Here is a 27246-nt window from a genome sequence, read left to right as displayed (position 1 = left end):
ATACAAGACTGCTTTGAGTTTTCCATTTGGATACGCGACAAAGGTTACGCTAGGCAGTATGTTCCTAAAAAGGAAATATTGACCTGGGTCATTCTAGGTCAGTGACCTATTCTGACCCTTAGGAGGTCCATGGAAGGTGAATAATACGGTTCCTGCTACCAAAGAGTAATAAAACAGGTCAGTTTTGACCTTGGTCTGACCTTCATACCTGACCCCATGCCAATGCAATTTGTTCATTCAATTGTTGTGTTACCTAAGAAAGGATCTCAGAGATGTATGGCTTCGTCTAACACTACGTCGTTGGATGAGATTAAACAATTCCCTAGAAATCGCATTCATTAAAACCATGGCCTGACATTGACCTGCCATAGGTCAGCGACCTTACCAGGCTCCTCTAAACTTGTGATGCCAGACAACCCGCTATTCAATCGTCTACAGCTCTGCACAATTTGGCGCGGCTACGCCGCGCCGTTCGAGGATCATTCTGGGAAAACCTTCGGGGGGGGGGGGTCAATTTGACCTCCGACCCGAGCACGTGTTAACCACCACACTACTTGTACCCCGAAACCAGGGCTCTTAATTTCTCTCGACAGACTGTGTGGACGGCACCGGCCAAGTCCGACCGCATGGCTCCACCTGGACCAGCGCTGACGGCTGCACACACTACGCCTGCGACAACGGCCACATCTCCGCCGCCACAGTTGACTGCGCTCCGCCTCCTGGTCCTAACTGCGTGCCAGTACCGGTATCGGGACAATGCTGCCCCAGCTACAACTGCGACAACTCACGTGAGCCTCCGCCTGCTCTCAGTTTAAAAGATACATTTAAAAGAAAAAGGACCCTTCACTTCTTTCCACGGAGGCCTATACGCCAGAAAGCACAGTTTTTGTACTGGGTTAAAAATATCAGTACGTTTACACAAAGTTTTTCCAAGGCATGGTCTAATGACAGAAGAACGACTCGCGCATCTTGATGTCAGTGCTAGATAACTGAAACGTTTGGTTAAAAATCTTAAGACATTGTCCGGAAAAATAAGACTACTGTTTTAATTTACGACGGAGATTTAGTATATCCGAACCAAGTGCACAACAAATTTCACTCTAGTCGAGAATATTTTAAGCATTGGAAACCAACTATTTGAAACATATTGTGCACACTCAATTAGACCCAAGCAATTTGTCGCCGTGTTCTGTCTAAAAGAATATCCACTCACACAATTCGAAAACACTCGACGCCGGGGCTGATCCCCGTCTATTTCTCTTGACAGACTGTGTGGACGGCACCGGTCAAGTCAGACCGCACGGCTCCACCTGGACCAGCGCTGACGGCTGCAGGCACCACGCTTGCCACAACGGCCACATCTCCACCACCGCAGTTGACTGCGCGCCGCCTCCCAGGCCTAACTGCGTGCCAGTGCCGGTGTCAGGACAGTGCTGTCCCAGCTACAACTGCAGCGATAGCAGCCTGGCACCATGCACGCACGCCGGCAGGACGTACCCGGACGGCGCGCAGTTCCCCGACGACGAGGACCACCCGTGCTCGGTGCTCGAGTGTGACGACGGCACGGTGCGCGTGGTGCTGCCGCCGCCCCAGTGCGCGACGCTCACGTGCGTCGATCCCCAGCAGGCGCCAGGCCAGTGCTGCCCAGTGTGTCCCGCAGGTGAGGACCAGCTGGTGTTTTGTAGTGTCCCGCAGGTGAGGGACGTATGCGGTGTCTCCGGTGGGACAGCCGGCTGGTGTTGTCTGTAGCATACCTCATGCGAGGGACGTATAAAGTGTCCCGTTGGTGAGGGACGCACGCGGCGTCCCGCAGGTGACGCACGGCAGGTGTTCCCTATTGTGTTACAAAGGTGAGAGCACATTGTGTTGGTCGTAGTGTCCTAAAGACGAGGCCCGCGTGGTGTTATTTGTTATCTATAGCACGTGATGGCTTTCTGGTACTGCCCATAGTATCTGCCTTAAGATGTCTGTGGTGCCCAACAGGTGAGGTTCGGCTGATGTTTGTAGTGTCCCGTAAGAAATGGCAGCGTGGTGCTGCCTCTAATGTCCCGCAGATGAGGGCAGGATCGTGTTGTCTGCAGTGTCCCGCTGGTGAGGACCGAATCGTCTAGTCTGTTGGGTCAAGCACGTGGTAGCTGTCCGGTGCTGCCCGTACTGCGCGGAGAGATATTGGGTGCTGTCCAAAGTGTCCCAAAGGAAAATTGTGTGATGTCTGCAGGGTCTCAAGTGTAGGAGCTTTCTGTATGCATGAACAGGAGCCACTATCCATAGCTACCTTTTCGGATTTCAGCGCCCATTGGATAAAATGTCGCCATTCCATAGTTGGGATGCAATTTCTGGTATTTGTCTAGCATGCAGACCTACCATAAACCCTACGCTATGAAATATTACAACGAAGATACGCCACGAGATAACATGTTCCGGAGACTGAAAAACTCCCCTACCTGCCAAGCGACCGTCAATGTTGTGCGGCGACGTGCAATGCCACCCCACCCCACAGCTCTGTAATCAAGCACACCAGAGCGCCGACTATCGGCCCGTCTGCCGACAGACTGTGTGGACAACGCCGGCCAGGTCAGGCCGCACGGCTCCACCTGGACCAGCGCTGACGGCTGCACACAATACGCCTGCTACAATGGCCACGTCTCCAACGCCACGGTTGACTGCCTGCCATCTCCTGGTCCTAACTGCGTGCCCGTATCGGTGCCAGGAGACTGCTGCCCCCACTATAACTGCGACAACTCACGTGAGGCGCGGCCTTCTGTCGGTTTACGAAAGTTCCATTTCACCAGAGTGAGGGCCCTTCACTTCTTGCGACGAACTCTTCCGGGGTGGAAAGAGCAACTTAGTCCTGGGTTTTTTTTTAAATTCAGCTAATTAACAAGGTGAGAACCCTTCGTCTCCTTCCGCAAGCTCTACTAAGCGGGAAACGACATTTGAGAACTGAGCTAAAAATAAGTAAAGTTTGATAACTTTTTCCTGGACCAGCGCTGACGGCTGCCATGGAGCGGCATGGCGACGGCAGAGCCTTTTGCCCGCCTCGATACAAGTTTAATTCACATGAGACGTTTGAACTCAGATCATGGGCAGTTTTAGGGGCTAATCCCGGTCGATTTCTCCCGACAGACTGTGTGGACAACACGGGTCAAGTCAGACCGCACGGCTCCACCTGGACCAGCGCTCACGGCTGCAAACACTACACCTGCGACAACGGCCACATCTCCACCACCACAGTTGATTGCACGCCGTCCCCTGGTCCTAACTGTGTGTCAGTACCGGTACCAGGACAGTGCTGTCCCCGCTACAACTGCGACAACTCACGTGAGCCAAGACCTGTAACCGACTTATGGAAGGATGCATCTAGGTTCATTGCGGCTATTTGGTTTTCAGGTTTGCGGGTAACCGACCCGCCAACTTTTGGCGAGCTCGCGGGTGATGAATAACGACTAATGTAGAGTGCATTGATTAGTTTTACTCACGGTGTGGAGTGAGGAATGTATCCCATTTCCTTAACTCGAAGGAAATTGGTTTAAGTGTACCCCTAGATCCGAAGGAAATATAATTTTCCAAGATATCATCCAAGTCCTAAACGTATGTAATATTGTAAAAATGTAAGGTGTTAACAGACAATGCAGTGGGCCCATGTTTCCTGGGTGTTGCCGGGAGCATCAGACAGCCATGAAAATTTAGCCGATCGAGGGAAACATGACCATGGTAGATTATAACAAATAGAAGTGAGCCCTAAAACATACTGCTTTTACTGCTCTTTGGTACTTTTCCACACATCCAAAAACTTATAACTTTTCCCGTTGCTCTGGTGACTTGCCGGTCAGGACCAAATTTTCAACAACGTCGCAGATAACATTTACGTATTTCAAATTGAATCGTACAATTTGTATATTACTTAAAAAAGTGAAAAGACAGCACCAATTCAGTACTGAAATAAGCCCATTTATGGCTTTGTCATCTTAACTGAGTGGTTAACGGCGTGGATACCTGTAATTCCAACACGCAGTTTGAATGGGTGGCGAGCACTTTAAAGAGCGCCCAAACCTCCACGACTGGCTGGAAGCCCCTTTGGCGATCCTGGCGGTGGGCAACTCGTCGGCCAGCTTGAGGGCAGCCTAGCTCCTATGTCACGGAGTGAGGACTCTTCAGTTATTTCCGCTAGTTTCAAAGGAAAACAAAAGTCTTTTTTGATAAACCTTTGGTGAACTTTTGAGCAGAAAATGGGAAAATATAGGGTAAAATACGCCATCTTTCTAGAAAAGCATAAAATTACGACAATGCCACAGAAAACATGACCCATGCCGAAAGATCTGAGCTGAAAAGTCGCTCCAAAGGGGTTTGTCTTGCTTTTGTGAGAGCGAAGTCGTTAATTGCATGATGATATCTGCAATGTTCGAAAGCTGGGAGTATTAAAAGAAAACATATCAGTTGAATCTCTTTCTATTTCACTTAAAGAGCAGAACGAGAACTTTACTCTAATGCATAGCTAATACTGTACAAAATATGATATCAAGGCTATAAAAAATGCGCCTAGGATTCAAATTTAAAACGTAGTTAGGTTACACGCTCACACAATTGTTGACAACGTGCGCAGCGAAATTAGGGAAGCTGTACATGTCCCCACACTCCTTGCAGAAAAATGCATATCCCTCACAGTGTAAAACAGGCAACATCAGACACAAATCCCCTGCCATTGTGTATTTACTACGCATTCAGCTCCTGATTATGTATACCAACACCTGCCTCTGACTCTGGCAGGAAGGGGGGGGGGGGGGGCACCGCGGTGAATAGAGCCCCGTACTACTGCTTTCCAAGACACGCCTCTTAACCACTACACTATCAGTTCACTACGGTACACGCCACCTAATCCTCGACACCACTTCTCCCTGATTTCTCTCCACAGACTGTGTGGACGGCACCGGTCAAGTCAGACCGCATGGCTCCACCTGGACAAGCGCTGACGGCTGCACACACTACGCCTGCGATAATGGCCGCATCTCCACCGCCACAGTTGACTGCGCTCCGCCTCCTGGTCCTAACTGTGTGCCAGTACCGGTACCAGGACAGTGTTGTCCAAGCTACTACTGCGACAACTCACGTAAGCCGAGGTCTGCTGCCAGTTTGAAAAGTTACATTTCACAGAAAGCGGGCCCTTCACATCTTTCCACGGAATCCTCTGGGCCAGAAAGAACAGTTTTTTAACTGGGTTCAAAGCATTAGCAAGGCTAGGTAAAACTTTGTTCATGACTTGGTCTGACGACGAAGAACCAGTTGCGCCTCTTGATGTCAGTGTAATGAAACTGAGACGTTTGATCACAAATCTGAAGACGTTGGCCGGCAAAATGTGACAACCGTTTTAACTTGCGACTGAATTTCATTCGCAACTTTCCCAGCTATTTAAAATATTTTCTGCACATTTAACTGAACCCAAGAAAGCTGTCACCGTGCCTTTCCAAAGGAATATCCATGATTCACAGCTCGAAAACTCTCAATGCCGGGGCTAATCCCCGCCTATTTCTCTCGACAGACTGCGTGGACGGCACCGGTCAAGTCAGACCGCACGGCTCCACCTGGACCAGCGCTGACGGCTGCACACACTACACCTGCGACAACGGCCACATCTCCACCACCACAGTTGACTGTGCGCCGCCTCCCAGGCCTAACTGCGTGCCAGTGCCGGTGTCAGGACAGTGCTGTCCCAGCTACAACTGCAGCGACAGCAGCCTGGCACCATGCACGCACGCCGGCAGGACGTACCCGGACGGCGCGCAGTTCCCCGACGACGAGGACCACCCGTGCTCGGTGCTCGAGTGTGACGACGGCACGGTGCGCGTGGTGCTGCCGCCGCCCCAGTGTGCGCCGCTCACGTGCGTCGATCCACAGCAGGCGCCAGGCCAGTGCTGCCCTGTGTGTCCCGCAGGTGAGGACCAGCTGGTGTTTTGTAGTGTCCCGCAGGTGAGGGACGTATGCAGTGTTGCCTGTAGTGTCCCGCAGGTGAGGGCCGGATGGTGTTTGTAGTGTCCCGCAGGTGAGGACCGGTAGGTGTTTATAGTATCATCCCGCAGGTGTGGGCCGGCTGTCGCTCGTAGTGTCCCGCAATTGAGGGCAGACTGGTGTTGTCTGTCCCGTAGGCGAGGACATCTGTAATGCCCCACAGGTGAGGGGTGCATGCAGTGTCCTACAGGAGAGCAATATATGCAATATTCCGCAAGTGACAGCCGGCTGGTGTTGTCTATAGTGTCCCACGGGGGACAGCATGCTAGTAATGACCGTAGTGTCCCATAAATGAGGGCCGCGTCGTGTTGTCTGTTGTGCCCAGCAAGTGAAGGCTTTCTGGTGCTCCCTATAGTATTTGCCTATAGTTGTTAATAGGGTCCAACAGGTGATGGCCGCGTGGTGCTGTGCGTAGCGTCCGACAGATGACAGTGGAGTGGTGTTGCCCCGCAGGTGAAGGCTGCATGGTGTTGTCTGCTTTGTCCAGCACTTGGTGGCTGTCCGGTACTGCCTGTACTGTCCGGCGAGTGATCGCGGGCTGTCCGGAGTGTCACATAGGGAATGTGCATGATGACTGCAGTGCCGCAAGCGTGCAGTCTTCTGTATGCACTGGTACTTCCATGGATGGCTGCCTGGTCATGATTAAGTACCCTGTGGATTAGATGCCGGTGTGTCATAGTTAAGATATACTTCCCTGCAGTTATCTAGCAAGCAGACCAGACGGAAATCCTGGAGCACGAGTTCACGAAAAGGCCACCTGATATTTCAAAGAGCAAGGACTCCAAAACATATCCAAGACAGTTGCCAATCTTGTGCAGCAGCATGCAATATTCCAGCGTCATCCCAGAACCCTGCAAACAAGCAGAGCGCCGACAATCGGCCCGTCTGTCGACAGACTGTGAGGACAACACCGGCCAGATCAGACCGCACGGGTCCAACTGGACCAGCGGTGACGGCTGCACACGATACGCCTGCTACAACGGCCACATCTCCACCGCCATAGTTGACTGTCTGCCGTCTCCTGGTCCTAACTGCGTGCCCGTATCAGTGCCAGGAGATTGCTGCCCCTACTACAGCTGCGACAACTCACGTGAGGCGTGGCATGGTGCCAGTTTAAGAAGGTTCCATTTTACAGAGTTAGGACCCTCCATTTTTTTCACGGAGCCTTATGGGGTGGAAAGACCAATCCAGTACTGGGTTGACAAAGTCAGCTAAATGACAGGATGAGGACCCTTCATGTCTTTCCCCAGAGCCTTCTAAAACGGAAACATAGTTTGGTATTGGGTTTAAAATGACAGCAAATTTACAAACCGTTTTTCCATGGAGTGGCTTGACGACGGAAGACCCTTTTAAGCGTCTTGATGCTTGTTAAGTTTGGATGACATGTTTGAGTTCAAACCTTACGCATTTTTAGGAGGCAATCGCTATCTATTCCTCTCGACAGACTGTGTGGACGGCACCGGCGAAGATAGACCGCACGGCTCCACCTGGACCAGCGCTGACGGCTGCACACACTACACCTGCAACAATGGCCACATTTCCACTGCCATAGTTGACTGCGCTCCGTCCCCTGGTCCTAACTGCGTGTCAGTGCTGACGCCAGGACAGTGCTGTCCCAGCTATAACTGCGATAACTCACGTGAGCCGAAGCCTGCTACCGGCTTAGGGAAGGTTCCATCCAGGTTGGTTGCACCAATTCGTTTTCAGTTCCAAGGCTAACCAGCCCCGCATGTTTTACCGGTTTATGGATAACGAATCATGACTGACGTAGAGTACACGAATTAGTTTTGCTTTAGATGTGGAGGACAAAATGTATCTCACTTCTTTAACTTGAATGACATTAGATTAAGCGTATCCTATATCCCAAGAGAAAAGAAAACTTCAAGAGCCCTGCAAATTTCTAAAAGCATGACCGTCCCAGGAATTTTCGAAAGGTATTGACAAATGGCGCATTGGACTATGTTTGCTGGGTTCCGCCAGAAGTACCAGACAGGCATGAAAGCTACACATGCGTGGAAAAACAGCCATGGCAAATTTAATAAATGGGACATATAGCTAAAATAGATAGCTCCTTTAACATCCTTTACATTTTTCAATGAATGGCAACCAACGTTTCCCATTGCGTCTAATGATTCACGGTGTTTATCAGACTTTCAACACCGTCGTAGGTAACGTTTATGTATTCGCATCGTACAGAAGAATTTGTATGTGGCTGTGAAAAAAACAATAGTTCTGTACTCGAAGAAGCGCCTGCAGGTGTATGTCGTCGTGACCGAGTGGGTAGCGACGTGGATACGTGCGGTTCGAAATCCTCGCTTGGAATCCGCATGCGAGTAATTTGAAAAAACCTCCCAAATCTCCACGGCCGGCTGGTCGTACCCTGCCGCAACTCCGACGACCGGCAGCTCGTTCCCGTATGCCCTAAAAAGAACTACCGATCACCCATTGTTCCCAACACGCAACGCTGGACGCCCATCCCCTGCCATTGTGGCTTCACGACGCATTCGGCTATTGATGACATAGCTCACCTTGGAGGAAAGGGGAGACACGCCAGGGAATCGAACCCCGTACTACCACATTCACCCACGCGCAGCTAAACCACCACACTGCCTGTGCCCCTACGCTAATCCTCCTTGATCTCTCTCGACAGACTGTGTGGACGGCACCGGTCAAGTCAGACCGCACGGCTCTACCTGGACTAGCGCTGACGGCTGCACACACTACGCCTGCGACAACGGCCACATCTCCACCGCCACAGTTGACTGCGCGCCGCCTCCTGGTCCTAACTGCGTGCCAGTACCGGTACCAGGACAATGCTGTCTCCGCTACAACTGCGACAACTCAAGTGAGCCGAGGCCTGCTATCAGTTGAAAAGGTGCCATGCTACAGGGCAAAGGTTCTCCACTTCTTTTCACGTCGTCTTCTGGGCAGGAAAGAACAGGTTCTGTACTGAGTTAAAAGTATTAGTAAGAATATACAACATTTTTCCATGGCTTGGCCTGCGGACGACAGAAGCATGTGCAGTCCTTGATGCCAGTTTACCAGGGACGCTTGGTAAATAATCTTACGGTTTCCAAAAAAATGTCACTACTTAAATTTGCGACGGAATTTCACTCGCGGCGTTACGCAGAATTTGAAACATTTCGTGTACATTGACTTGACCATCGCCATGTCCAAAAAATAAAATCCACCATTCACATTCCGAAAACATCCAACGCCAGGGCTTACCTCCGTACATTTCTCTCTACAGACTGTGTGGACGGAACCGGTCAAGTCAGACCGCACGGCTCCACCTGGACCAGCGCTGATGGCTGCACACACTACACCTGCGACAACAGCAACATCTCTACTGCTACAGTTGACTGCGCGCCGCCTCCCAGGCCTAACTGCGTGCCAGTGCCGGAGCCAGGACAGTGCTGCCCCAGCTATAACTGCAGCGACAGCAGCCTGGCACCATGCACGCACGCCGGCAGGACGTACCCGGACGGCGCGCAGTTCCCAGACGACGAGGAGCGCCCGTGCTCGGTGCTCGAGTGTGACGACGGCACGGTGCGCGTGGTGCTGCCGCCGCCCCGGTGTGCGACGCTCACGTGCGTCGACCCGCGGCAGGAGCCAGGCCAGTGCTGCCCAGTGTGTCCCGCAGGTGAGCGCCGGCTGGTGTCGTCTGCGGTGCCCCGCAGGTGAGTGAAATCTTTACTGTCGCCCACGTGAGGGACGTACGCAGTTTGAGCCAGGTGACAGCCGGCTGGTGTTGTCTATGGTGTCTCACGGGTGAAATCTCATCAGTGTTAACTGAAGTGTCTTAAGGGTGAGAACCGCGCAGTGTTATCGGGTCTTCCTAGCACGCGGCACCTTTCTGGTGTTGCCCATAGCGTCCACCTATAGTTGTTTCAGTGTTAAATGTTTGAGGGCCGTCTGGTGCTTCCTCTACGTCCCACATTTGATAGAGATCTGAAGCATTCTCCAGGTGATGGTCGCATGCAGCAAAGTATACGTGAGGGCCGGGTGATGTTCTCTGTAGTGTCACGCAGGTAAGGCCTGTCTGGTGTTATGTTCATCGTCTAGCAGATGAGGGAAGCGTGGTGTTGTGTGTAGTGTATCGCAGATGAGGATAGGATGGTGTTGCCCCGCAGGTGAAGACCGCAGGGTGTTGTCTGCTTTGTCCAGCACGTGGTGGCTGTCCGGTGCTGCCTGTACTGTCTGGCGAGTTATCGAGTGCCGTCTGGACTGTCACACAAGCAACGTGCATGATGGCTATCGCAAGGGTAGAGTTTTTTATGGACAGGTTCCACCATGGATGGCTGCCTGGTCGGGTTTCAGCACCCCATGGATTAGGTGCCGGAATGGCATAGTTGGGGTGTATTTTCCGGCATTTATCTGGCAGGCCAGCCTGACGGAAACCCTGCAGCACGAGTAACGAAAAGGTAACGATATTTCGAACGGCGAAAGCTCCCAAACTCCTCCAAGACAATTGCCAGTGTTGTGCAGAGGCACGTAATGTTCCAGCGCCACCCCAAAACCCTGTAAACAAGCAGAGCGCCGACAATCGGCCCGTCTGTCGACAGACTGTGAGGACAACACCAGCCATGTCAGACCGCACGGCTCCACCTGGACCAGCGCTAACGGCTGTACACACTACGCCTGCTACAACGGCCACATCTCCAACGCCACAGTTGACTGTCTGCCGTCTCCTGGTCCCAATTGCGTGCCCGTTTCGGTGCCAGGAGAGTGCTGCCCCCACTACAACTGCGACAGTTCACGTGAGGCGCGGCATGATGCCAGTTCATGAAGGCTTCCTTTCATAGAGTGAGGACCCTCCACTGTTTTCACGGGGTCTCCTGGGCCGGAAAAAAACACCTAAGCACTGGGTAAAAAATATCAGCAATTTGAGATAACTTTTTCAAAGAGTGGCCTAGCAATGAAAAACCCATTTGCGCGTCTTGATGTCTGTTTAATTTAACTGACATGCTTGGATTCAAATCTCAGGTGCTTTAGGGGCCCAATTTCCGTCGATTTCTTTTCACAGCCTGTGAGGACAGCACCGGCCAGGTCAGACCGCACGGCTCCACGTGGACCAGTGCTGACGGCTGTACACACTTCGCCTGTGACAACGGCCACGTCTCCACCGCTATAGTTGACTGCGCACCACCTCCCAGGCCTAACTGCGTGCCCATAACGGTGCCAGCACACTGCTGTCCCCGCTACAACTGCGACAACTCACGTGAGCCGAAGTCTGCTACCGGTTTATGGAAGGTTCCATCAAGGTTGGTTGTGTCTGATCGTTTTTCAGTTCCGCGGCTAAACCGTCCGGATATTTCTGCCCAGTTCGTGGGTGATGTATAATGACTGTGGTAGGGTCAAGGAAGTAGCTATACTTAACGTGCAGAGTGGAAAATGCATCTTATCTATTTGAATAAGGACCAATTGGTTCGGGTGTATCCCTAGATCCCCAAAACAACGAAGATGTCCCGAGGTCTCTGCAGATTTTTAAAGGTAAGTGAGGGACTAATAATTTTCGCACAGAATCGACAAACAGCGCAGAGGACGCGTGCTTGCTGGATAGGCCGGGAGCATCAGACATCCATGAAAATTATTCAGTCGTGGAAAAATGGCTATGCTAAATTAGAAGAAACGTTACTAATGTATAACAACGAATGGTTCGTTTTTACATAGTTTTTTTTTACTGTTTCTCCACAAATAAAAACCATACAAGTTGCCTCCAGCGATTTACAGGTGATTATCGGCGTTTCAACAACGTCGCATGCAACGCTCACGTGTTCGAATTGAACGGAACAATTTAGATGTGGCTGAAGACCAGTGAGAAAACAGCAGTCCAGTATTCAAGCCTGTAGGGCTCTGTTATCGTGACCGAGTGGTTAATACATGGAATTCCGAATACGCGGCTCGCATCCGTGGCGAGCACTTTGAACAGCGCCCAAACCTCCCTGGCGCGCTAGCAGCAGCCTGCGGCAACCCAGGGGACCGGCAATTCGTCGGCTAGCTTGAGATCAGCCTTTGCCCCTATGTCAGGGAGTGAGAACTCTTCAATGTTTAAGGAAATCGAGGCTAAATCTAGTTATCTCCCTTGAGAAAGTAGGAACAACTCCGACCATCTAACTCAGTAGCATCACCCGCAACGAAAGAGTTGTGCTGAAATGGCCCGCAGGTGGGGTTTGTCTGGTGCTGTTAGCGATAAGCGTAGTGGGAATCGCATGATATTGTCTGCAATGTTACAGAGCTAGGAGTTTTGACAAACATCTTATTTGCATCTCTCCTTATTTCCATTAACGATTTAAACCGGGATTTTGTTGTAATGTATTACTACTCTTCTTACTTTTGACACTGGTGCACAATAATTAGGGCATCTGTAGATGTCACGAAGTCCGTGCAAGAAATATTGATCACACACTGTTCAAAAACAGGCCACGCCGGGCACCAATACCAGTCACTGGGGCCCTTCGACGATGAATCTACTCAGGATATATGACGTCGCCCGCCCCTCAACCTGGCAGGGAGCAGTAGTAAAAGTAATAATTGGGGCTTTAGGGCGCCTCGGCTGCGCGGTCATTTGCGCCCAGAACATAAATTCACGTCAAAAAATCAAGGTCATTGATCATGTGCCGCAAACGATCTGAGTCGGTGTGTATATATATATATATATATATATATATATATATATATATATATATATATAGCAGAAGTTAAACGCGACAAGAATTTAGAGATATTCGATGTGCAATGAGTCGCTGTCGAGCGAATCAGACAGCGTGAGAGATGGTGCAGCCCGGCCGAAGTACTGCGGACATTCAACATGTAACGCGGGACCGGAAACGAGCACATGACTCACAGGAAGCGTTGGGTTTCATTGGCAGCACCAGGGCGGTTCATCCCGTCACAAAAGGTAGCTATGGGTGTCGAAGTATGGCTGATCCGCAAGCGACTTAGAATAACTGTTTCTTACCCTGACCGATAGGATGACTACTATTTTTGGATTGCCGGCTTCTCAATTTTCAGTTTGTTGTTGCACACCGCATCCCATGCGCTCTGCCACAGACCTCGTAAAAACGACGATATAGCTGGATGTAAGTCCGTGGCGGGCATTGGACATAGTCTTGTGGATGGGCGAAGCGTAGCACTCTTTGCGGTGGCGTCGGTAAGCTCAGATTTGCGGGATTTAAACGTCTCTTAATGCCAAGACTTCTACGGGAGTCTGTTAAATTTTCGTGCAAGGCATCTTCGTCCACCTGTATACAATGAAGTGCCTTATCAATCGCAACAAACTCAGCCGTATATACAGACGAATAGGTCGGTAGCATGAATGACCGTGTATCTTGGCTGCACACAAAGGAGCAGCCAACGTCCGTATCCGTTTTAAAAACCGTCTGTATACGTGGTTTTGTGTCTCCGATACGTTTTGACATGTAAGGCTGTACTTCCAGCAATACATCGAATCATACTTTTCACGAGTATGCGCCAAAGAGTTGTCGGTGGCCGGCGACACACACGTCCCTGGAGGGGCCGGCAGGCTGGATGGGCGCATCACACCCCGAGGACCCAATACACTCCCTCGAAGGACATTGGTGGTGATAATGATCTGGGCATTGCGCCAGCTTGCTAACGTACCGTAACCCTAACAACGTCCCTTGGATCGCTAGCGGCGGTTTATTCGCTTCAACAGGAAGCTATCTGTTGGAGACGTCCGCAAAATACCGGCGATGACTCAGCGCAACGTGATGTGCCGTGTTTGAAGTATTTTTGACAGAATCTGAGGCACTGTCATATACAAAAAAAAACGGAATCCAGCCTGAGCAACACAGAAAGGTGCAAAAATGAAGGTGTTTTTCTGACAACTCGTAAGATGTTCGTGTGGCACATTTTAGAACATTCAGAGATTTTACGTACATTTCCCTGATAACTTTAACATGCTGGCGGAATGTCAGATAGCGCATTCAGATGGTATCAGCTGCCTGTATAAATAAATCTGCCCGTTGGAACACTTATGACGGCGAAAAAGTGTCTTTTGTGTCCTTTGTGTGTGTGTCCTTTTGTCTTTGACGTCGAGAACTGGAATCCGTTATGAATGTCACAGTCCTCCCGGCGCATGACGAACATCTGCAGCTGTCGCTTAATAGTCGTTATCCTTGATGCGCATGAACAGATGAGAACCTCGTCGACGAAAAGGGGCCGGCCAATGAATTGCGGGAGTGTCATGTTAATATCAGTGATCACGACAGCAAATAATGTTATGCCTAAAACACTTCCTTGAGGTATTCCGTAACCCTTTAAAAATCGAATGTGAAGGGTGACGGCCGACTGTAACGCATAAAGACGTTTCGGCAATACCTTCTGTAAAAATGCGCCCATACGGCCAGGTATGCCACGTTTAAAGGGCTTGAATAGAAGACCAGGCCGCCAGGCTGACTCGTGAGCCCTCTCAACATCGACGAGGCAGCACCTCACTGGAAACGCAACGCAAAGACAGCGACTTTAGCAGTGTCAACTACCAAAATGTGGTCTTTCCTGCAGCGGGTTTTTTCTGAAGCTGCATTTAATGTTGTTCAATATGAGTTTCTCCTGTACGTGCCATGACAATCGGTCGTTTGCCATCTTCTCCATGAACTCACATGACGATGAGGTAAAAGACATCGATCTGTAAATCAGCTGATCTAAGCACGTGCGGGCCACGCAGTAACTCGAACCCTGTACCACTGCTTTCCCAGACACGCGGCTTCACCATTACACCATTCGTAACCCGGCACAAAGCGCAGTCGCTTTCTCTTGACAGCCTGTGTGGACGGCACCGGCCAAGTCAGGCCCCATGGCTCCACCTGGACCAGCGCTGACAGCTGCACACACTACACCTGCGACAATGGCCACATCTCCACCGCCACAGTTGCCTGCGCGCCACCTCCTGGTCCTAACTGCGTGCCAGTACCGGTATCGGGACAATGCTGTCCCCGCTACAACTGCGACAACTCACGTGAGCCGAAGTCTGCTGTCGGTTTAAGATGTTACATTTAACACAGTCGGAAAGAACAACTTTTATACTAAATTAAAGATACGAGTAATTTTACACAAATTTGTACATGGCTTGGCTACCGACGATAAAAGAACCATTTGCGTCTCTTGATACCTGTTCAATGTAACTGTGACGTTTGGTTATAGATCATCAGACATTTTGCCTAAAAATGCGCAAAGTTTGCGACGGAATCTCACTCGACAAGCTACGCACCTTCTTGAAAGATTTTCTGCACCCTCAAAACGACCGAAGAAAGATGTCACAGTACTCTGCCCACAGGAATACCAACCCTTCAAAGAAGATAGCTAAAAAAAAAACACTCCACGCCGGAGCCAATCCCAGTCTGTTTCTCTCGACAGTCTGTGTGGACAACACCGGCCAAGTCAGACCGCATGGCTCCACCTGGAACAGCGCTGACGGCTGCACACACTACGCCTGCGACAACGGTCATATCTCCACCGCCACAGTTGACTGCGCGCCGTCTCCTGGTCCTAACTGCGTGCCAGAAGCGGTGCCAGGACAATGCTGCCCCAGCTATAATTGCAGCGACAGCAGCCTGGCACCATGCACGCACGCCGGCAGGACGTACCCGGACGGCGCGCAGTTCCCCGACGACGAGGACCGCCCGTGCTCAGTGCTCGAGTGTGACGACGGCACGGTGCGCGTGGTGCTGCCGCCACCCCAGTGTGCGACGCTCACATGCGTCGACCCGCAACGGGCGCCAGGCCAGTGCTGCCCTGTGTGTCCCTCAGGTGAGGACCAGCTGGTATTTCCTGTAGTGTCCCGCAGGTAAGTGCCGTATGGTGTTAGTGTCTAGTAGGTGAAGGACGTCTTCGGTGTCCAGCGGGTGAGCGACGTATGCAGTGTCAACGGGTGAGAAAACGCTTGTGTTGACTGCAGTGAAGGTGCGTGCACTACTGGTAAAGGCCGCGTGGTGTTGTATGTTTTGTACATTACGTGGTGGCAGTCTGGTGCTGCCTTTGCTGCTCGGCAAGTTATCGGCTGCTGCCCGTCCTCGGTTACTGTTCATCAGAAAATTTGCATGATGTCTGTGGTATCCAAAGGTAGTAGTTTTCTTGATGCATTGGCACCATCATGGATGGCTGCCTGGTCGGGTTTCAGTGCTCTGCGGATTAGCTGGCGGTATGCCACAGTCCAATGCATTTTCTAGCGTTCATGTAGGGGGCAGACTTGTCGGAAACCCTACAGCACAAGTTCACGAAAATGTCAAAAGATATTCGGAGGGCTAAAAACGTTTAAAATCATTGCCATTTTGTGCAGCGGCATGCGATGCTGCAGCGCCACCCCAGATCCCTGTTAACAGCTAGACCAGAGCGCCGATAATACACTCGCCTGTCGACAGACTGTGTGGACAACACCGGCCAGGTCAGGCCACACGGCTCCACCTGGACCAGCGCCGACGGTTGCACACGATACGCCTGCTACAATGGTCACATCGCCATCGCCATAGTCGACTGTCTCCTGTCTCCTGGCGCTAACTGCGTGCCCGTATCGGTGCCAGGACAGTGCTGTCCCCACTACAACTGCGACAATTCACGTGAGGCGAGGCCACCTGCCAGTTTAAAGTATTCCATGTTTATATGGGGTTTTGAGATGAACTAGCCATCTTGAAGACCTTTCGGTGCTGTTCACAATCCTGCCTTCTTAAGGTCTAATCACCCCTAGATTCCGAGCTGCACGTCCGCAAAAATGGGGAAAGGTCGATTGGGCTGGGAGGAAAATGCAATTTCTTCAGGCATTCATAGCTGGCGTTCGTGAGCGCGATTACCAGATCCAACGGCCGGCAATTGGCTCTCGATCAATATTGTGCATGGTGCGATGACGTAATCAAGCCACGACGCATTGAAGAGCATATTAAGCAAACAGAGAATTGTGCAGTAAAGAGCAGTCTTTTCCACTTAAAAGAGTATACCAATAGCCATAAGTGGGCTTGTTTCATCACATCTGATGCTTGCCTTAACATCTACCAAAGCCAGACATTCCCCCTAAGAAGATTTAATTCCCCAGTATGGGAACCTTCCACAATTTGCCACGAGGTCTTTTGTGGTGGAAAGAGCAAATTAATATTGATAAGACAGTAGCACTAGCCTTATTCCTCGGAAAAAAACAGGAAAATGGAGATATAGTTATGTTGATATTTCGGCAACATGCCTTTCTCGAAACAATAGCAGAAGTGAATTCAAAATTGCTTGCCGATAAACCTACTCGATCTTTTAGGTTTTTGGTTTTGAAAGAGCAAGCCACAGTTTTTACAGGACACCAACATTCAGGGGATCAAACAAAGAGCGATTGCCAGCCACTACCAAGACACAGTGCCTATCTAAGAATTAGAATTCCCGGACATGTGTACATGCAAACGAATTCACGCAAATAGGCATCACGCATCATGCTTCATTCGAACACGCAGCCAAGCTTAAGTGAACTGGCATCACACATCGCGCACCAATTATACATGAGAACAATTTCAATTGAACAGGCATCGCACATCACGCGTCAGGCATCACTTACACATGTAAACGATTTTAAGCTAGCACACGCCACACATAGAGGCACATATCACACTCGCATAATTGGCCACGATGAGCCATGTATGTCAAGATTTGGTCGCCGACTTTTTATAAAAAAAGATTCTCTTATTTTCCTGTCTGAGCCGCCCTATTCTCCGCAGGTGACTTTGAGCTCTAACGGGGGTATATGGTACATACTTACGTTGATTTTAGCCTGAGTGTGTTTTTCCAAAAAATGGTATCCGAAAGGGGTATTCCCTGTTTTGTTTTTTAGCGTCTCGCAGGTATTCATTATATATCAAACGAATAGGGCGCATGGACTCCCCGACATAGACTATGTCTCTCCCATGTTTTTCACAGTTTTCACTTGATTTCGTAAACCACGTTTTTGCGTGCAAACCCACTGAAACCAAGAACTGCATAAATGACATCTGTTGCCACCCGTGCACTTAGGCTTCGAGCTGGAAGATTTCACCAAACTTTTTCGGCAACATGCCTTTCCCGAAACAATAGCAGAAGGTAGTAGCGGTAGTAGACAATAGAAGTAGAACTAGTAGTAGACAATAGCAGACTTCTGCTATGGCTTTGAGAAAGGCATGTTGCCGAACAAGTCTCTGGTGGAATCTTCCATTTCGAAGCCTGAGTGTCTGCGTGGCCAAACAGATGTCATTTATGCAACTCTGGATTTCAAGGGGTTTACACGCAAAATGTGGTTTGAGAAATCAAGTGTAAACTGTGTGAGAAACATGGGACGGACATAGTTTATGTCGGGGAGTCCATGTGCCCTTTTCGTTTGAGATGTAATGAACGCCTGCGAGACGCTAAAAATAAGACAGGGAGTACCCCTTTCGGTGACCGTTTTTGGCAAAACACGCTCGGGCTAAAATCAACGTAAGTATGTACCCTATGCCAATTTTAGAGCTCACAGTCATCTACAGAGCACAGGACCATACAAACAGGAAAGTAGGTGAATCTTTTCCTATAAAAAGTCGGCGACTTAATCTTAACATACGGGGCTCAACATGGAAAATTATGCGAGCGTGATATGTACCTCTATGTGTGACGTGTGCTAGCTTAAAATCGTTTACATGTGTAAGTGATGCCTGACGCGTGATGTGCGATACCTGTTCAACTGAAATTGTTCGCATGTATAATTGGTACGCGATGTGTGATGCCTGTTTACTTCAGCTCGCTTGCATGTTCGAATGAAGCGTGATGCGTGATGCCTATTTGCTTGAATTCGTTTGCATGTACACGTATGTCTGGGCATTCTAATTCTTAGATAGGCACTGTATCTTGGAAAAGGCTGGTAATCGCTCCTTGTTTAATCCCCTGAATGTAGGTGTCCTATAAAAACTGTGGTTTGCTCTTTCAAACAAAACAAAAAAACTGAAAAGTCGAGCAGAATCACCGGCAGGCAATTTTGAATTCACTTCTGCCACTGTTTCAAGAAAGGCATGTTGCCGAGACATCAACCTAACTATATCTCCATTTTCCGTCTTTCCGAGGAATAAGGCTAATACTACCCTCTTAGCTATGTGACTACTGTTCCTAGCTAGTGCACTGAGCAGCTCAGAAATTCATGTTGGGTGAAAAACATTACTTGCTTAAAAAGGTGAGAACCCTGCACTTTCTCCACATTCTTCTATGCGGCAAACAACATTTTAGAACTGGGTGAAAAAGAACTAAGGTTACATAACGTTTTTCTGTGGAGTCGCCTGGCAACGAAAGAACCCTTTGGCCGTCTTGATGTCTTTAATTAAAATAATATGCTGAGATAAAATATTACGCACTTTTGGAAGCTAATCCCCGTACATTTCTCTCGACAGACTGCGTGGACGGCACCGGCCAAGACAGACCGCACGGCTCCATCTGGACCAGCGCTGACGGCTGCACACACTACGCCTGCGACAACGGCCACATCTCTACCACCATAGTTGCCTGCGCACCGCCTCCTGGTCCCAACTGCGTGCCAGTACCGGTACCAGGACAGTGCTGTCCCCGCTACAACTGCGACAACTCACGTAAGCCCAGGCCTGTAACTGGTTTATGGAAGGTTCGATTCTAGGTTGGTTGCGGCTATTCGGTTATCAGTTTCGCGCGTGACCGGCCCGCCTACTTTAACCAGTTCGTGGATGGTTTATACTGACTAAGGTAGGGTCCAAAAATAGATTTTCTTCCTACATCAAACTGATTTCAGTGCATCCCCAGATCCCAAGAATAAAGAAAATCATCGGCTACTTGCCGCACCCTGCGGCAGCCCTGGCGATTCGCAGCCTGACTGGCTTGACACCAGCCTTCCTCCTATGTCAGGGAGTTGTGCACGTAATTGGGATAATGTGGGTAAAAAATCTTAGAACTAAAATAAAAAACCATGCCCACCCAACTGAGAAGCATGCCCCATACGAAACCCATGAGATGAAATGTCCGACAGATGGAGTTTGTCCGGTGCTGTTCGTGACGGCCCAGTGGTGACCTGTGTGGTCGAGTATGCAATACTACAGAGATGGGAGCTTGGAAAGAACATTGTATTGCATCTCTTTATTCTTCCGCTAACGAACATAACGAAAGCGATTACGATTTTGATTCCAAAGATTCATAACGATCGTTACGTTGATCCATAACGCTGATTTGAACGATTCATTACAACGATTCCTAACGAAACGATTTTGTTTTAACGTTTAACTGCTGGCAAAAATGTTCATACTGTTCGAATTCTTTACGCAGTTGCACATGGCAGGAAGGGCGGGCACCGCGGTGAATCGAACCCCGCACGACTGCTTCCCCAGACGCGCAGCTTAACCACTACACTATATGTACCCCGACGATCCTCCTTGATTTCTTTTCACAGCCTGTGTGGATGGCACCGGTCAAGTCAGACCGCATGGCTCCACCTGGACCAGCGCTGACGGCTGCACACACTACGCCTGCGACAACGGCCACATCTCCATCGCCATAGTTGACTGCGCTCCACCTCCTGGTCCTAACTGCGTGCCAGTAACGGCGCCGGAACAGTGCTGTCCACGCTACAACTGCGACAACTCACGTGAGCCGACGCCTGCTGTCAATTTAAAAGGTTGCGTTAAACAAAGTGAGACCCCTTCATTCATTCCGCGGCGTCTTTCGCGCCGGAAGTAGCAGGTTTTGTGTTGGGCTAAAAATATACCTAAGTTTACATGAGGTTTATCTTACCTTGGTCCGGCGACGAAAGAACCATTTGCGCCTATTAATGCTTGTATAACGTAACTAAGTCTTTGGTTAGAACTGCCACAGTACTAGAACTAGAACAGTAAAAAAAAAAAACGTGCGACTAAGGTTCCAATTTCCGATAGATCTTCACTCGCAACGTTGCGCCCTATTTAAATCCTATCTGCACAAAGAAAGCTGTCACCGCGCTCTGTCCACAGAAATCTGCCCCCCCCCCCCATGGGTTAAAAAAAACACGCAACCCCAGGGCTTACCTCCGTACATTTCTTTTTAGACTGTGTGGACGGAACCGGTCAAGTCAGACCGCACGGCTCCACCTGGACCAGCGCTGACGGCTGCGCACACTACACCTGCGACAACGGCCACATTTCCACCGCCACAGTTGACTGCGCGCCGCCTCCCAGGCCTAACTGCGTGCCAGTGCCGGTGTCAGGACAGTGCTGTCCCAGCTACAACTGCAGCGACAGCAGCCTGGCACCATGCACGCACGCCGGCAGGACGTACCCGGACGGCGCGCAGTTCCCCGACGACGAGGACCACCCGTGCTCGGTGCTCGAGTGTGACGACGGCACGGTGCGCGTGGTGCTGCCGCCGCCCCAGTGTGCGACGCTCACATGCGTCGATCCCCAGCAGGCGCCAGGCCAGTGCTGCCCTGTGTGTCCCGCAGGTGAGGACCGGCTGGTGTTTTGTAGTGTCCCAAGAGTGAGAGCCAGTTGGAGTTGACTGTAGCGTCCCACGGGTGGGTCAGCTGGTGTTTACTGCAGCGTCCTACAGGTGGGAGCCGCATGGTGTTGCTTGTTGTGTCCAGAACGTGGTGGCTTTTTGGTGTTGGCTATAGTGTCTGCCTATAGCTGTGAAGTGTGCCACACGTGTAGGCCGTGTGATGTCGTCTGTAAAGTCACACAGGTAAAGAATATCTGCAGTGCCCCGCACGTGACGAACGTATGCAGTGTAGTGTACGTGGAGGCCTACTAATGTTCTATGTAGTGTCACGCAAGTAAGGACCGTCTTGTGTAGTCTGGATTGTGCCGCAGGTAAAAACAGCGTGGTGCCTGCAGTGTCCCGCAGAAGAGGGCCGCGTAGTGCTGTCTGTAGTGTTCCACAGATGAGGGCGGGATGGCGTTGTCTGTAATGTCCCGCAGGTGAGGGCCGCGTGGTGTTGTCTCCATTGTCCTGCAGATGAGGGCAGGATGGCTTTGTCTGTAGTGTCTCACAGATGAGGGCAGGATGGCTTTGTCTGTAGTGTCCCACAGATGAGGGCCGCGTAATGCTGGCTATTGTGTCGGGCGCGTGGTGGCTCTCCGATGCTGCCTGCACTGTCAGACGAGTTATTGGGTGCTGTGTCGACTGCCCCACAAAAATTACATGTTGCACGCAGTGTCTCAAGGGTAGGAGTTTTGTCTAGGTACTGGTACCACCATGGGTGGCTGCCTGGTCATAAGATATCGGAATGCTATACTTGGGATTCATTTTCCGGCATATATCTAACGTGTAGCCTGACTGAAACCCTGCAGCAGGTGTTAACGAAAAGGTCACGAGATATTCGAGGTTTAAAACCCTCCACAACATTGGACGACAACTGCCCATGTTGTGCAGCGGCATGCAATACTGCAGCGCCACCCCAGACCTCCGTGAACAAACAGACCAGAGCGCCCACAATATACCCGTCTGTCGACAGACTGTAAGGACAATACCGGCCAGGTCAGACCGCACGGTTCCACCTGGACCAGCGCTGACGGCTGCACACGATACGCCTGCTACAACGGCCACATCTCCACCGCCATAGTTGACTGTCTGCCGTCTCCTGGTCCTAACTGCGTGCCCGTATCGGTGCCAGGAGATTGCTGCCCCGACTACAACTGCGACAATTCACGTGAGGCACAGCCTGCTACCGATTTAAGAAGGTTCCATTTTACAAAGTGGAGGCCCCCCATTTCTTTTCACGGAATCTTCAGGGTTGAAAAGAACGATTTAGTACGGGGTTTGCATCAGTCGAGAGGTGATAAAAGAGTGAAAACACATCGTTTCTTTCCGCGGCCTCTTCGTCGGAAAGAATGTTTTAGAACTCGGTTAAAAATAAGTAAATTTATACAACGTTTTTCGAAGTATTGGTCTGGCGACGAAAGAACCGTCTGCGCCTAGTTAATTCAAATGAGACGGTTGTATTTAAATCAAGGCATTTGAAGGGCTAAATCCCGTAAATTTCTCTCCACAGATTGCGCGGACAGCACCGGTCAAGTTAGACCGCACGGCTCCACCTGGACCAGCGCTGACGGCTGCACGCACTACACCTGCGACAACGGCCACGTCTCCACCGCCGCAGTTGACTGTACTCCGCCTCCTGGCCCTACTTGCGTGCCAGTACCGCTACCGGGACAGTGCTGCCCCCGCTACAACTGCGACAGCTCACGTGAGCCGACACCTGCTTCCGGTTTAGGGAAAATTTCAACCAGGTTGGCGGCGGCTGTTCGGTTTTCAGTTACGCGGCCAAACGACCCGCCTATTCCTGACCAGTTCGTGTGATGGATAATTACTAATGTAGAGTTCAGGACTTAGTTTTGCGGCAGACGTGGAAAGCAAAATGATATATTTTTCAACTTAATTTAAGTGGTTTAGGTGTAACCCTAGATCTCTATAACAGAGAGAGCTTCCCAAGACCTATGTAAATTTCTAAATGCATGCAATGTTATAGGAATTTACGCATTTGACGGCAGCGCAGTGAACGTACGTCTGCTTAAGTTTGCCGGGTGGCATTACTGCAGGGCACCACGGGGAATTGAATCCCGTGCCGCTGCTTTCCCAGACGCGCGCCTTAGCCACTACAATACTTGTACACCGACACGAATCCCCGTTGATTTCTCTTTACAGCCTGCGTGGACGGCACCGGCCGGGTCAGACCGCACGGCTCCACCTGGACCAGCGCTGACGGCTGCACACACTACGCCTGCGACAACGGCCACATCTCCACCGCCATAGTTGACTGTACTCCGCCTCCTGGCCCTTACTGCGTGCCAGTGCCGGTACCGGGACAGTGCTGTCCTCGCCACGACTGCGATAACTCAGGTGAGCTCCTCAGTTCTTTGCATGGCGTCCTGCGGGCCGCAAGAACAGATTTTGTACTGGGGAAAAAAGGGTTGTAAGTTTACACAAAGTTTTTCGATGGATTATTCTGACGATGAAATAACCATCTGCACCTCATGATGCCTACTAACCTGCGCCCAGCCGGGGGTCTGAGACAAACGTGCCCGGCCGGGGAAAGTTGACTTGCGCCCGAGATCTTCAGCTTTCAGACATCGTAGAAGAAAACAATGACATCGTTGTTAATGTTCGTCAAATCATAAAGAATGCATATCAACATCTTACTTAGATTAAATTTAACGTCACCAAAGGTCAAGCAAGATAAAAACACGGTCAAAGATGAAGTAAATGTTGTCAAAGATGAAGTAAAATATACGTTAACACGTCAAGATGGGTATTGAGGGCACAGAGGTATGCGTCAGGACTGGGGGGGAGTCCATTCCGAGCAGTTCTATTTCCCCCACAAACATCAGGTTAGATCATGTGACCGTTCAAGATTGGTTTACCAGAAGCATCCTAGAACGAAACTTTTTGTTTTCTTTGAAAATGTGTTTCCTGCTAACTTTATTCCCGCTAACTATTGGGTGCAGCTCTGGGGCAAAGGTATCCAGGACAAAAAATATGTAGCAAAGGTATCCAGGACAAAAAATATGTGGCAAAAGTCATTCTACGCTGACCTAAAGTTCAGCTAGGGTCAGCCTAGGTTAGATTTTTAACCATCCAAAGGATAAAAAAGTAGAAATAGGTCTAAGTGACCAGTACAACACTTTTCTGTGGTCAGAAAAGAGGATGTTAATTATCAAAAGGTACGCCACATCCCATAGCTGTTACCTGTACACGTTATGCATAGTCGCTTCGACGCTTGGTAATGTATTTGTCACAAGCTGAGAACAGGCACGTTGGTACATGGAATTGTGCGTTATCAGCTTCACTAACACGATATGAAGTGGTTACACGCGTCGCACTCACGTTCATTTAGCCTCTCCTCAACTGACAACAGATCGCTTACCTTGGATGAATTCGTAACACCAATGACCTAACCGTCCTCACGTGACCCACTGTCACTACATGACCTTCTGTCGCTACTGAGTAGCACTCTTTCCCTTGTATACAAATAACAAAACTACAGAAGTGCGTTTAAATTTGCATTGTTTCCGAAAAAAATAGCGAAAATTCACCTGACCTCAAGTCAGTGGCCTAGCCAGTTTAGGAAATTCTGGAACATAAAAACTATAGATACTCTCATGAGCTATAAGCTTATTACACGCCACTACAACAATTTTGAGCGATGACAAACAACCAACAACCAAACCATACGTCATCAAACCTTTCAGAGGTTGACCTATTTGATCTCACCTAGGTTACTGACCTTCACAGATCAAAACTTCAAATTTCCAGTATGCATACCAAATGGATAGATAAAGCGGTACAGACCATTTAGTGTTGCTGCGAGCGTTTCTTTTCCAGCCGTGCTCGAAAAACCATACAGGGGGAGTCAACTTCTCACAGGGCGTGAACTAACGCCGCTGAGACGCTTAGTTACAGGCTTTCACATATTTTCCACTAAAACGTGAATACAGATTTAATTTGCGACGGAATTTCGCTCGCAAGGTTGTGCACTATTCGACGCATTTTCTACACACTCAGATAGACACAAGAAAGCTGCGATCGCACCCTGTCCTCAGGAATATCGACCATTCATAGCTAACAAAAACAACAAAACAAAAAAACACGCAATGCCGGGGCTAATCCCGTCTATTTCTCTCGACAGACTGTGTGGACGGCACCGGCCAAGACAGACCGCACGGCTCCACCTGGACCAGCGCCGACGTCTGCACACACTACGCCTGCGACAACGGCCACATCTCCACCGCCATAGTTGACTGCGCGCCGCCTCCCAGGCCTAACTGCGTGCCAGTGCCGGTGTCAGGACAGTGCTGTCCCAGCTACAACTGCAGCGACAGCAGCCTGGCACCATGCACGCACGCCGGCAGGACGTACCCGGACGGCGCGCAGTTCCCCGACGACGAGGACCACCCGTGCTCGGTGCTCGAGTGTGACGACGGCACGGTGCGCGTGGTGCTGCCGCCGCCCCAGTGTGCGACGCTCACGTGCGTCGATCCCCAGCAGGCGCCAGGCCAGTGCTGCCCTGTGTGTCCCGCAGGTGAGGACCGGCTGGTGTTTTGCAGTTTCCCGCAGGCGAGGGACGTATGCAGTGTTGCCTGTAGTGTCCCGCAGGTGAGGGCCGCGTGGTGTTCCTTGTAGTGCCCCACGTTGAGAGCACGCTGTTATTAGCTGTGGTGTCCCCCCGGTAAGAGACGTACGTAGTGCAGTATATGTGAGGGCTGACTGGTGTTCTCTTTAGTGTCACGCAGGTGGCGGTCTGGTGTTGGCATCATCTTCCCGCAGGCGAGGGCAGCGTAGTGTTGTCTGTAGTATCCCGTAGGTGAAGGTCGGCCGATGTATGTAGTGTCACTCAGGTGAGGGCAGCATGGTGTTGTCTATAGTGTGTCACATGCGATGGACGCGAGATGTCTGTAGTGCTCCAAAGGTGATGGATACGTAATATTTTTTTATAAGTACCGCATATGGGGGCCGCGTGGTGCTGTCTGCAGGGTCCCGCAGACAAAGGCAGAATGGCGTTGTCTGTAGCGTCTCGCTGGTAGAGGCCGCATGGTGTTGTCAGTTTTGTCCGGCACGATGTGGCTGTCCGATGCTGCCTGTATTGTCCGGCGCGTAATCGTGTGCCGTCCGGACTGTCCCAAAGGAACATTGCATGCTAGTGCATAGTCTCAAGGGTAGGAGTTTTTCGCACGCACTGGTACCGACCATGGACGACTGCCTGGTCATAAGATGTCGGAATGCCATAGTTGGGATACGTTATCCCGCACTTATCTAGCAGTCGGACATGCCGAAAACCCTAAAATGCGAGTTTACCCATAGGCCAAAAGGCATTCTGAAGACTAAAACCGTCCAAAAGCCTGCAAGACAATCGCCAATCTTGTGCAGCGGCATGCAATGCTGCAGTGCCACCTAGACCTCTGTAACAAACAGACCAGAGAACCGGCAAGCGACACGTTTGTCGACAGACTGTGTGGACAACGCCGGCCAGGTCAGACCGCACGGCTCCACCTGGACCAGCGCTGACGGCTGCACACGACACGCCTGCTACAACGGCCACATCTCCAACGCCACAGTTGACTGTCTGCCATCTCCTGGTCCTAACTGCGTGCCAGTACCGGTGCCAGGAGAGTGCTGCCCCCACTATAACTGCGACAATTCACGTGAGGCGCGGCCTACTGTCGGTTTACGAAGGTTCCATTTCACAGTCACCCTCCACTCCAGCGTCACCCTCCACTTCTTTCCACGGAGTCTTCTGGGCCGGAAAGAGCACTTCTAGGCTAACAATAT

At 50.5% G+C, this 27246-nt stretch overlaps 1 protein-coding gene across 1 annotated transcript in view; it reads left to right on the top strand.

Annotated features, from left to right (window-relative positions):
• The window catches only part of LOC119098053 (zonadhesin), a 67048-nt gene that overhangs the window by 27586 nt on the left and 12216 nt on the right, over nt 1-27246 (top strand). The window contains exons 23-45 of the mRNA XM_037220981.1: nt 594-788; nt 1268-1660; nt 2552-2746; nt 3127-3321; nt 4913-5107; nt 5537-5929; nt 6899-7093; nt 7448-7642; nt 8654-8848; nt 9254-9646; nt 10569-10763; nt 11030-11224; nt 14789-14983; nt 15382-15774; nt 16386-16580; nt 19380-19574; nt 20402-20596; nt 21032-21424; nt 22436-22630; nt 22973-23167; nt 23626-23820; nt 25607-25999; nt 26925-27119. Coding sequence (XP_037076876.1) covers nt 594-788; nt 1268-1660; nt 2552-2746; nt 3127-3321; nt 4913-5107; nt 5537-5929; nt 6899-7093; nt 7448-7642; nt 8654-8848; nt 9254-9646; nt 10569-10763; nt 11030-11224; nt 14789-14983; nt 15382-15774; nt 16386-16580; nt 19380-19574; nt 20402-20596; nt 21032-21424; nt 22436-22630; nt 22973-23167; nt 23626-23820; nt 25607-25999; nt 26925-27119 — 5673 coding nt within the window. The remainder of the gene's footprint in view (nt 1-593; nt 789-1267; nt 1661-2551; nt 2747-3126; nt 3322-4912; nt 5108-5536; nt 5930-6898; nt 7094-7447; nt 7643-8653; nt 8849-9253; nt 9647-10568; nt 10764-11029; nt 11225-14788; nt 14984-15381; nt 15775-16385; nt 16581-19379; nt 19575-20401; nt 20597-21031; nt 21425-22435; nt 22631-22972; nt 23168-23625; nt 23821-25606; nt 26000-26924; nt 27120-27246) is intronic.

Source organism: Pollicipes pollicipes, unplaced genomic scaffold, assembly GCF_011947565.3.
Source record: "Pollicipes pollicipes isolate AB1234 unplaced genomic scaffold, Ppol_2.1 Scaffold_4740;HRSCAF=5597_pilon_pilon_pilon, whole genome shotgun sequence".
Taxonomy (NCBI): domain Eukaryota; kingdom Metazoa; phylum Arthropoda; class Thecostraca; order Pollicipedomorpha; family Pollicipedidae; genus Pollicipes; species Pollicipes pollicipes.
This window is presented reverse-complemented; position numbering and strand designations above follow the sequence as displayed.